Source organism: Limulus polyphemus, unplaced genomic scaffold (assembly GCF_000517525.1).
Source record: "Limulus polyphemus unplaced genomic scaffold, Limulus_polyphemus-2.1.2 Scaffold81691, whole genome shotgun sequence".
NCBI classification, from domain to species: Eukaryota; Metazoa; Arthropoda; class Merostomata; order Xiphosura; family Limulidae; genus Limulus; species Limulus polyphemus.
In genome coordinates, this window is record NW_013747287.1 from 1 (window position 1) to 13,278 (window position 13,278).

At 33.6% G+C, this 13,278-nt stretch overlaps 1 protein-coding gene across 1 annotated transcript; it reads left to right on the top strand.

Moving 5' to 3' along the window:
* Positions 1-1,580: 1,580 nt before the first annotated feature.
* Positions 1,581-11,793, top strand: LOC106477821 (peroxinectin A-like; the record flags this gene model as incomplete). Its single annotated transcript, XM_013938346.2, has 7 exons — positions 1,581-1,672; positions 2,301-2,509; positions 7,387-7,488; positions 9,166-9,279; positions 9,924-10,059; positions 10,529-11,080; positions 11,624-11,793. Coding segments are annotated over exons 1-7 (1,375 nt in total), but the record flags the coding sequence as incomplete, so codon positions are not given.
* Positions 11,794-13,278: the final 1,485 nt, after the last annotated feature.

Sequence of the window (13,278 nt, forward strand, 5' to 3'; positions counted from 1 at the left end):
ATCCTTGTAATATCAATCAACCGTTAATATTACCTATTCTTGTAATAACAATGAACTGTTACTATTATTCATCCTTGTAATAACAATCAACCGATACTATTACCCATCCTTGTAATAACAATCAACCGTTACTATTACCCATCCTTGTAATAACAATAAGCCGTTACTATTACCCATCCTTGTAATAACAATAAGCCGTTACTATTACCCATCCTTGTAATACCAATCAGCTGTTACTATTACCCATCCATGTGATAACAATCAACCGTTACTGTTATCCATCCTTGTAATAACAATAAGCCGTTACTGTTATCCATCCTTGTAATACCAGTCAACCGTTACTATTACCTATTCCTGTAATAACAATGAACTGTTACTATTGCCCATCATTGTAATAACAATGAACCGTTATCATTACACATTTTTTCTAATAACAACCAATCGTTATTATAACCTATTTTTGTAGTACAATGAACCATTACTAATCTTTACATTTGTACTTATTATCAATTTTCACATTTATCTCATTCTCGTATTACCAATAACAATGCCCCACCTGACCATTTCTTTTCTCTATTCCTGACGTACATTCAAATTTACATGGTAGAAAAGACCGCAAGACGTGAACAAAGAATTACAAACTTGTTCAAAATTGGTAAAACATACGTCTATAACAAAAACTTTAATATTGTTTTGTACCCGATGACACTCTTCCCGTTGATTCTATATGTATCGCACCTACAAAACACAATCCATCTCATCCTTTCAATTGTTTCGAGGTTCGCAACCCAAACTGGTAAATACTGTCAAAGTAAGTGGAGATCATTTCATTGGGGCAGTTACAGGCAGAGACTATGGGGCGTCCCGAACACAGGGTTTTGTGAATTTTGGGTAGCATGTAGAAAATGGCAATTCTGAGGTGTTGAAGTATAAGATTTTTGGCAGAAGGTGGTTAAATTTGATAGGTTCTTCTATACTATCCTTGGTGAGTTTCTGAAAACGGGGAAGGGGATCGTCATAGAGAGGTTTATAGAAGGTGAAGTCACTTAGTTGTTGGTTATACTCTTGAACATACAGATCTTTACGCCAAAGAACAACTGCTCCATCTTTGTCGGCTGGTTTGACGACAATGTCCTTGCGGGTTTTCAGGGTGGATAGAGCAAATCGCTCACCTTTGCAGAGATTAGGCCTAGTATTTGTATTCTTGAATTTAATAGTGTTGATTTCAGTACGACATTGGTTGATAAAAGTATCAAGGATCGGGAGATCTCCTAGTGGTGATCAACCCCTAGTGAACACTCTCTCTAGATTCGTTAAAGATAATTCTCATGTCCTTAATCTCTTAAACAACTTTGACTCTGTCACCACCATTGACTATGGACATTCAATCTCTAAACACTGTTATAACACACAACAACGGAATGATTGCACTTAAACATTTTCTAAACATGAAAAACAACTTATATCCCCCTCCCCCCAGACACCATACTTCGGCTGACTGACTTGGTATTGACTTTGAATGCCTTTGATTTTAACTAAAAACATATCAATAGCTACAAGTTGTTGCCATGGGAACCAAAATGGGTACATCCTATGCCAACGTTTCTGTTGGTTATGTAGAAGAAGAACTTTTCAACATCTTCACCCAAAAAATTCCTACCTTTTTTCTCAGGTACATCGACGATATTCTGGGTCTTTTTACTGGACACAAAGATGAACGACATGACTCTTTATTCTAGATATCAAAACTATCCCGATAACACTACTGAAAAGGCTAAGCTTGCCACATTTAGTTTATTTGTCCGTCTCCACTCTAAGGACAAACCATACAGTAATAGAGTTCCTTAAGTCCTAACACACCATCCTGCCAACCAGACACATTAGTAGAATTATCCAACGCAACTTCACAGAAACAATGTTCCTTCTAACAATATTTTTGTTAACGTGCTCCACGTAGTACGTACGTAGTTTAGAATCTTTGCATATTCTAACCCTTTAACGATTCTGTCTAAACCCTTTTTTTCTATTAAACCCGGTTTAAACTGCCTGACGAAGGACTTTTGCCGGAAACGTTGCAAATAATAATAAAGGTTTTTTGTCATACACGTGTATTTCGCTAATTTTGAACACTTTTTTTTCAAACTTACAAGAATTGATTTTTAACCTTCTTTCGATTTAATTTTTACTGGAAAATTCTTTTTTTTCCTGTTTCGATCTCCAATAATAATTTTTTGATTTATTTAAAAGAAAACACGTATATGTTTGCAGATTAACATTCTCCGAATGCTTCTTCCGTTTAGGATGTTGACATTTGTGGTATCGTTTTTATTTCTAAACTATAACTGGGTTGTGATAACCGAAGGGTTGATACAACTTCCTCCCAGATTCCTAAACCACTATAAAACCAATGATGTTAAAGCACTGTCAATAGATTCTACAACACTCAACCAAGCAGTCGACAAAGCTTATGAGAAATTGAAACAACAACAACTATCAAATTCTGTGTCTGGTAAGTGATATTAGGATATAAGGAAACATTTATAACAGATAATTATAGACCAATTTGAAAACAAAATATATTTTAAACATGAACCAAAATGTGGACATCAATAACTATTTTTCATCAACACAAAGTTGAACATAACATGGAATTCTAATTAGTTTTAGTTTAATATAAAGTTTAGTTATCTAACAAAGAAAAGTGGCTTCAGTCATATCTAGTCCCGGTCTCTAGTTGTAATCGTAAATTTAGATATTACGTTTTCTATATTGAGCTGTAAGGTCATGTAATTTTCGTTATAACGTTATAAAGTGTAGATAAAGAATTTCTTGTTTTAAAATTAGTCGTGTCTTACTGGCTAACTTCAGACTTACTCTTTGACCAAAACTTTCGTCGTTTCTTCAAGCAGACTGGCTCTTTTATCCATCTCGGAAACTTGACCTGTCCTTAACATTCGCTTGTAGTACTTCCCCATGGCCGATGGACATGAGTAGGTTGGCGATTTTTTATCCACCAAATCACTCCCTTTATTATAGTAAATAATATAATGTTATCGCAGACTGTATAAGAAGGTTTATATTGTATGGAAGCATTATGCATTTATTTCATGTTAATTGAAGAACAAAATTAAAATCGAAATACATAAGCTACCTATCATTATTTTATTTGGTTTTATAACGTGAATTTTTCATATCAAACCATTTTAAACTCCGAAGAGAATTCTTTGGGATGCTCTGCCTTGTCTTAATATCACTGATGATATTTTGTAACTTACTTTTCTCTAGATCGGCAGCAGCGAGAGCAGGGACATCGTTATTCTTCAAGTTAAGCCTACAAGATAGTGAAATTATAAATAATGGCGTTGCGTATGTTGTCCAGAAATAAAACGTAATTCAAAAACTGAAATATGACTCCTTTTAAATATGATAAGAAAATACTTTGCTTTTAACTAGTACCTAGTTATAAAACTCTGTTATAGAATTTCTGGTAAAGCTGCAACAGGTATATCTCCGCATAGCCATACTTATCTTTGAACTGATAAACTAGAGTGATTACAGCTAGACAACAGCACCCACTGTCAACTATTACACTAATCTTGTCTGTTGAAATACTGGAAATTGACCGTTACTCTTATAGCGCACTCACGGTAGAGGAGGTTGTAGTTGAAAATAAACATTGATGTTTCATACATTAAAAACAGTATTTATTTTGTTGAAATACACTTTTGTATTCTCACTTAAAGGTTAGTAAAGCAGTAAATTTCAATATTTGTTTTTATTTTATAGATATATGTGTAGTATGAGAGGAAAACTAAATATATATGTGGTTCTTGTTAAATACAACATTTCGTTTCTCACCAGCCTAAAACTATGGGTCACTCGTTTTTAACTCAGGTACGTGTATCAACGATTCTAGAGAACCATAGAAATATTAATGGGTATCAAATCAGTGATTATTTCAGATACTTACCGTCAGCGTAGTTTGGTTGGAGAATTCTGTCTAAGCACGTGAAGGAAGATCCCATTTCTGGATACAAGTCGTTGTTACAGGTGCCATCAATATTTCGGTATTTCTGTGAAGGGGTGCACATTATATCTCTTGAGTTTGGTAGCCCGAGACGTGTTTATTGCTGTGATTTACAACAGTAGCCAAACTTTATAAATTGAACAATAGATTTGACTTTAAGAATGCCTTAAAATAACATGTAACAAATATGTAACGTACCTAACTATGTCGTTGTATTGAAAACCTCCAGCAAAGGACAAAATTTTTTAAATTTTGATTCTTCCACATTGAAAATTCTGAGATCACTCTTTACCGTTAACTTATGCGTTCATTGGTTGTTAATAAATCCCAAATCAGGTATAGCACCGAAATGACAAATGTCATATCAAATGGACGGTTAAGAACGTGACAAATAAGTCCGTTTATATATATTAGAACAGCATGCAATAATGGATGAAAAGAGTTCCAAGCATACCTCCTAAAATGAGCTCTTCTCCAGGAAAACTGGAGAATGGGGAAAATGTCAAATCATGATCAATTATTTGACCCCACTGCATCACAAAGTGAGTGAAGTCTGCTGGTCGTTCCTGGTCAGTGTGAATAACGGATGATACCAGACGTGGACTCGGCAGTTCAGCACCAGAAACAGCTTTTCTTGGTTCAGAAACTCCTGTGAGTAGAACGGTTATTTACTGTTATTAGTTTTGAAACATGAATGTAAGGTTAAGATTAAAATAACTGTCAGGCTTAGGAAAGTTGCTATTTCTTACGACGTACTGGATTTTTCTAGATCACGATTTTCTACGTTGTATCAAATTGACAGATTAAAATATGACAAATGTCATATCAAATTGAACAGATTAAAATATTAATGATATTAAAATTACCCTGGAGTCGGGCTGTTATAGACTTACCAAGCGTAGATTTTAAACATTTTGCGGACCTCCGGAAATTCAGGCATGTTTGATCGTACTGGGAATAGAAGGGGTCGTTGGTAGGAATGGTGATTGGAAAGCATAAAGGGTCCTGTTGATTGGGATCACAGCAGTCACAAGTCCACCTCCATCTTGTTTGTTTAAAGACAAACCGTTTAGTCTTATGTTAGAATGTTTATAAAACATAAACCTAAAGAAAGGGTACCTATATTCACATTCTTACATTAAAAATATTTTGTAATATTGATAGAATTAAACAACATGTATATTCGATTCTTTTAATAAAATAGTATACTATTCTGATGTAAAATACAAAAATCACCCTCTCAAAATTTGTGGAATTGATTATGATAAAATTGTCATATATTTGATATTCGGAAAGTTTTGTATAAAAATAAATTATTGTTGTGAATCCCGATCATCGCTGACTCGACATGAGTCGATTTAGTATTTATTCTATTCGTGTGTAAGTAATTTTTCCCCCGTATCAAAAGATGAAATAAGTCTGTATATATGTAAAGTCAGAAAACTTCCTGGCAGTTAGAACGATAAAATAACCATTCTAAACCTTTATATTCCCTTTGTCTTCTACAAATTATTAAATATATATCAGATCATTATTAAAAACTTTTAACGTACTTTGTTCTCCACCAACGAGTGTAACTCATCAAGTAATTGATGTCGTCTCTGATTATATTATCATACAAATCTACTTCTGATCCTTTCCCCGTATCAACTGTCTGACAACTAGCTAGTAAATCCAGTTTACAGGGAGATTACATTTACTATTAGGTGATTTTAATCTTGACGGGGTAGTTCTGTTCATGTGCATGAACAGAATACTCTGTATCATTTCTTAATAATAAAATTAAAACCACAACTTTCTGTTATTTAACACGAAATTTCTAAATACAAAACACTCAAAATGGTTTAAGGTCGTTCCTAAAAAAAACATTCAATACATTTTACATATTTCTTACCAAAATAGAGAGATGACGGGTATATTTTTCCAGCACATAACTATCCTTAACTTAATTTTAAAAACGAGAGAGAGAGAAGCATTTAACTTTTGGACATTTCTTCTAGAAAAGACAAATTCTGTCACTGAAATGCATCAACTCTGCGAATATAATATTTAATTAAAAATAAAGAAAACAAAGTAAATCATTATTGCATTAAGAAATGACGCTTACACCACACATACAGGTCTAAGTCAGTCATTTTCTCGTTGTTTTCCACAGCTAAGGTTACACTTTATCCTCCACTGATCACATATAATTTTACGGTAGTTTCTATTCTACACTTTCAAACTTTATCACATAATTAATTAAACAAATCTTGGTTCACATTAGGCTCTAGTTAATCAGTATACAAATCTTGGTTCACATTAGGCTCTAAGTATGGTGTATAAAACCTTAGTGAAATTTATGTTTGTTTGTACTCCCGGTAAGTTAGGGTAACTCTTGATCACAGATTGATTCTAAAAGTTAGTTAAATAATGTTGAAAGCCATTAAAGTAGCCCATTTAACTGTGTTTTGTTCAGTTGTGTGTTCTGTAGTGTAATTAATTTTAATAAAACTATTACACGAATCAAATAAATTAATATATTATAATTGTCGCTGTATAAAAATAATATAAATGGATTCTAGTTAACGTTTATCGGTGAATATGTTTAATGGGTCATGTTATTGGGAAGAATAGTTATATTCTGGCCATCAGTTATATTTTCAGTTGTATTTTTGGTGTGGTTGTTTATTTCTCGTAGAATATTTAACATAGATGTACTTCTAACCCTGGTAAGCTTAAAGGCTAAACACCAACCAAACAAAAACACCTTTTAATTAGAACGAGTTAATTGATTATACTAGTTAATCGTTAATCAGTATACAAATCTTGGTTCACATTAGGCTTTAGTTAATAGTATACAAATCTTGGTTCACATTAGGCTCTAGTTAATAGTATACAAATCTTGGTTCACATTAGGCTCTAGTTAATAGTATACAAATCTTGGTTCACATTAGGCTCTAGTTAATCAGTATACAAATGTTGGTTCACATTAGGCTCTAGTTAATCAGTATTAACCCTTCGCAAACAGTCAATTCATCATAACCCAAGAGATATAAACCAACTTTAGGAATACGTTTTTATTATTATTCTAACCTAATAGTTTTAAAAACGTTTTATAACTTTAATTTTAACTTTCAAGTTTAAAACAATGACAACGAAAGGTAAAAATATAGTATTATTATCATAACCCTGATATTCCTGAAATACTATCTGAAGGATAAAGGTTTGATGTTTGTAGCGAGATAGACAGCCAAAAGAATTACATTATAGTTTCAGATAGTGGTAGAATATAATCGATCGGTTTGTTTCGTATCTGTATGCGTGTTATAAGGTTTTGAATTGTTTGATTGTCTTATTGAAACTTTTCCGAACTGTAGGAACTCGGGAACAGATAAACGCCCTCACATCATTTCTTGACGGGTCTATGATTTACGGAAGCCTACAAAACACCAGCGATGCTTTAAGGACTTTCGTGAATGGTAAATCATTAGTTACGCTTTAGATTTAAGGTTTATGGCAAATAGGTTTCAGTTTTCGAAGGTGACATTTTATGTTATCCGATATAAACGCATGCAATCTCGAAAAGAAGCAGTGGGTGAGGGTGTGAAATCTCTTTGATTGTTCTTGTTATAAAGTAAGATTAACCCTAACAGTAACCGAGACAGATTACCTGTAACGACTGAAGTCATTGGAGTTTAAAAATCTGTTGTCAGCCATATCAAATATTTTTTTATATATCAAAATCTTATTGATAACGAAACCAATATATTAATTTGCTAAACAGAATATAAGTGCGTGTGACAGTTCATTTATCTCAGCAAGAATCTTCAGAGTCGAATACCTTTTGTTCTATCTTAACCTAAACATTTTAAGATACAAACAAACTGGATGTGATTATATCAAGTTGTAATAATGTTCTACAAAAACTGATCCAGATCGTTGATCATTCTGGATATGAGAAGGATTTTCTTGTATAGATTGCGCATTTCGGCGGTTTGGGGTTAATAACTCTGTAAATTGTAGTCGGATTTTTATCAAATTTAGAAGATTGAGACTTCTCATCACATTGTAAAAAATCCAGAATCCGGATCCAGACCAAATTTGAGGAGGACTATCCCATACTGACTTCCTATCTTGTGAAATATTTTCGTGTACATAGATCTATCACATACCTGCGAGGGTAAACATGGTTAAATATGATAATAGGATGGATAATCGTACAGAAACTATATTCAACAGAGTATATTTAGCCACACAACAACAACAACAAAAGGAATAAGCGAGTCTTCAGTGATCTATATTAAAACAGGAAGAATTCAGTGCAGAGGTTAGGATAATAACAGAGACCGAACTTACTATCCAAACCGAATACGAAACAACTCCCTCATCTGCATCTGAATGAAAGTAAATGAGTATAAAAATATTTCAATCACGCTATATCTGCTCTAACTAATGCCGACGAAGCCTTTCTAACAATACCAGTGCTCATCAGGCCAGATGGGATACAGCCAGTGATCACGAAAGAAAAATCTCCTACCTTAAAAGATATTGCGATGAAACTTGGCATATCTCAAGATACAGTTAATAAGTTTATAAAGAATCCAATGAAATATACGAAGACCCACAAACCAAAATTTCATAAGCTTTCGTGAAAGTGTCGCTCGAAAACACTGGAATCACCACAATCACGTTCTACCACATGGTTGTCAAGGGACTATAGGGCGACACTTCGATTCCCATAGTAATAAGTCTCTGCAAAGGGTGATAAGGGTTATCACAGAACGCAAACCTGGAAAAACGTTTCGACGATTTTCTAATATATATGGGGAACAACGGCTCACAATATTACGTTTAAACAAAAAAAGACACACAAATCCGTTAAAGTTATATGGGGTACTAACCATGGTCTTCAACAAAGGTGGACGTAGTTCCAAGGACAGAATGTGATCTAGAACATTGCGTATTGTGCGGTTAACCATCATTATATTTAATTAGTTATTTTTATATGGTTCATATTAATAAATGTCTGACAAAAGCATTCTCGACATAGTGAATTGTATACTAAATTATTGGTGTTTACAGATTACACGGTAAGTGTTCATGAATGAAGAACTATTGTTTCAAAATACACAACATAGATATATTTTCTCTTTTAGGTTTATTAAAAAGTTACACCGACTCTAGCGGCAACACGCTTTTACCCCAAAGTCCCAACCCTTCAGAAGACTTGTGTAGCGATCCGTCTCAAGACTTGTACTGTTTTCTTGCAGGTAATGAAATCGTTTCGTACACAGTAGTGGTCGTACATAATAACAACGATTGGTTAGCATACAGGTAAATAAAAGACAAAACTCATGTGTATATTATCAGGAAAGGGTGAACCATTAAATCGCTGATAGAAATAGTGATCTTAAAGTAGGCTGCATTTATCGATGTGGTGTAGTTATTTTACGTTTTCCTTCAAATGTGGATGAAGTCTTGAATTCGAGGCGAGAAACACTTCACACTTTCGGCCGAGGATTATAAGCTTGAAGGCTTATAACACAAGATTCGATACCAGTTGTAAGCTCAGCATAAATAACCCATTATGTCGATTTGCGCTTAAAAACAAACAAATAAACTTCTAACAGCAATCCGCATCTGTCTTCTACTTGCAGTTACAGAGCCACGCACTACTTTCAGGAGAAACCCGTTACTCTTCCCCTTCTCCCGCTTACGTAACCATGAATGAACAACTAAGTTATTTACCAATTCTTTGCTTACAAGAGCCAGAAACTTTCCATCCACGTGTAGAGTCTATCACTACTTAACCACTGAAATGTTATCCTAAGTAATAACATGGTATACATTTTAAAAGACCGCTTTACTGGTTGACTTCAAATAATAAAATCGTGTTTATTGTTTTAACTACCAGGGGATGACCGACTGAATGAACAACCAGGTCTAACAGCCATCCATACTGTGTTGTTAAGGCAACATAACAAGATAGCACAATCTTTGAAGGAACTCAACCCTTGCTGGGATGATGAGAAACTGTATCAGGAATCCAGGTGGAGTTATTTTAACGTTATTAGTAGACAAACGAAACATCATTTTTAAGTGCAGTTTCAAGTATAATATAACCTGTATGATGATAACACAAAGTTATAAAAACAACAAATTCCAAGTTTACCTGCTATTTACTATGACTTTTTTTTATCAACTTGTCTTATTTTGAACAGATAGAGAACTAGATAAGTACGGTTAGTAAGTTAGCTTTATACTCTGTTTAATGTAAGTAGAACAAGTTAGAAATATATAGTGTTTTTTTCTCTGTTTCTCATCTATAACAATTACGGACATAACAGCTACATCATCATGTGTTTAATGTATTTATAATGTATTAAGATGTTAATACTGTTTTTATATTGTGTGTTTAAAATATTTAATATAATAGTGTAACATGAAAGTTTGACCATGTATTTAATGTACTTATATGATATTAAGATATCAATATTGTTTTTGTATTCTCTGTTCCAGGAGATTCGTGATCGCTCAGATTCAAATGATTACATACAATGAGTTTCTTAGGGTTGTCTTAGGTAACTACTACTACTATCTCGAGCCTCGACAGTTTGGTTACACATATTACTATCCGTCCATCAACCCATCCATTCTGAACGAGTTCTCTGCAGCAGCATTTCGATTCGGTCATACATTAATTCAGAACCAGTTTAATGAAATAAATTCTGCTGGATCCACTACGAGTTTTCAGCTGCGAGAAAGTTTCTTTAAACCATTTGGAATGTACATTGGACAATTGGATCGAATTCTTAGAGGATTAGCTGCCCAACCTGCACAAAAATTTGACAAGTTTATTGTTGAAGACGTAACTAATCACCTATTTCAGAAACCTGGGGAAGAATTTGGTTTGGACCTTGCATCTTTTAACATCCAAAGAGGCAGAGATCATGGAATTCAGAGTTATGTTCACTATGTTAAAGAGTTCTTTAACCTACCGATTTCAAATTTTTCGCACTTGGATGTCTTAATGTCTTCTACGGATTGGACGGCGTTTGAGAATCTTTATGAGTAAGAACTGTTTTTAAATAAAAATATGTAGGAGAATGTTCGGTATTTTGGTAATTACTGTGTTAATTACTGAGTCATTGTTTGATGACGTTCAGATTATATATATATTATAGTTACAAGCTTAATTTTAAACAAAATATTTTAAATAAAGTATAAGTCTTATTTTCTTTTGGTAGTATATTTATTGACCTAGGTTACATAGAGCTGTTCAAAAGCGAATGTTATGAACAGTACCAACTCCAGTATATAAGACTTAATCCGCCCCAGTGGTACGATTAACCTACTTTGGTATATTGTATACATTTAGTGTTTGAGTAGATGAAGAGATTTGGGTATCCATATGTAAGTTTTTATCAAATCATTATCTCGTATATTTTGTACACTAACTTAGTTAATGTCATATACTTTACAAAATACACAAAGTTTCTAGAATATAAAGTTCTTATGTCTTTATATATTAATCTTATCCCGGTACGTTTCATCTGTGAAATATTAAAACATTTCTGTTCCAACTTACCAATCAAACCTATACATTATTTTCAGGTCAGTAGAAGACATCGATCTTTTCTCGGGTGGTGTTGCAGAGTACCCAGTAACCAATGGAGTTGTCGGTCCAACATTTGCCATCATTATTCAAAATCAGTTTCTAAAACTGAAATACGGAGATAAATATTATTTTGAGCACTGGAAACAACCTGGTAGCTTCACGTATGGTAAGCCTACTAGTTATTCTATTTCCTATAGCTATACATAATATATATGTAATGTAAGTTATCGAACACTTTCTATTCCAGTGGGAAACTACTAAATGTTAATGTCTAGTCTTAGTTACTTCTTATTTTTGGAAATTCGTTCTTTTATATAATAAATGACAATACTGGAAAATCTTTCAGACCCAAACTTTTTCTGTCTAGGCTTATGTTACTAAGTAAATGTCAATGAGATTTTTAAAGCTTCATTCAGCAATTTCCCAATGAGCATAGCTTTCATTTAACACAAAACACGTGACCAAACTCTCTAAATGTTAACACAGTCTATAATATTCCAGATAGCAGGATTTCTCTTTTAGTGAACGTAAAACAAACTACTGTAAAGTTGGTGTTCTATGTAACTAGGGGGGAAAGGTAGTTGAACTGCTAACCCGGATAATCCAGTCGTTACATTCCTCCATTCTCCCACTGTTTCATTATCACTTGAATGCATTACTGAACTACGTGTAAATAAACTAGTTTTGGCGAATGAAGTGGCAACAACTGCTGTACCTAGCATGCAACAACAACAACAAAATATGGTAAATAAAATATATTAACCATGCTTCGACCGAAAACTACCCAGTGGTGGACTGTGGATCTTAGGTTCTGTTGATCGAAACAAAACTCTTGATCAGGTTTTAGGTCTATTCTAAGACCTGGGAGGGTCAAGTGTTGCGAATACTTCTTCCTCCACTATGTTATTCGCGTTTCGTTACCGTCCAAACCAAACATCGCGTTCCATACTTGGAGGCCGTGGGCGCATTATAATAACGACAGTGAAATCACTTTATTCGATCTGACAAGAGTAGCCCAAGATTTGGCGGTGGGTGGGTTGACTAGATGCCTTCCTTATAGACTTCGTAGAATGTTATGGTGCGATCTTACTTAATAATATCTTTAATAAATGTAGACAAACGTCATACCCTAGAAACTAATTTAAACATAATTTATTTGCGATCGTATCTGACTTTCAGTTTATAAATGTTACTTATTTAATTTTTTTAATGGTTATTTCTAATTATTTCAGTTTCAAAATAAAAACGAACTTTTATGCTTGTTTCAGCTATCCAGTTTACCTCTGCACAGAGAGAGAAGAGATAGGTGTAAAGCCTTGGCTTGATACTTGTGAGTACATTTGAACTATCTAAGTTTTAAATATATTGTAAATACTGAGCAATACTTCGAGTTTTTAGTGATGGACTTAGTGTCCATTGAAAACATTGTCCAGTTTACCGATCCATAACTTCAAACCTAATCTCAAACTATTTTACTCTATTATTCTTTGAATTAGGTATATAATAATTATTTATTGAACCAACTACTAAGAACCACCACTTTAATGTTTTTTCGCATGTCAAACAGAAAGTTAAAAGCAATAAAAAATTCAGTTTTTATATTCGTTTATTCCCTCCCAGAAGTGAAATGGAAAAAGAAAATAATTACTTT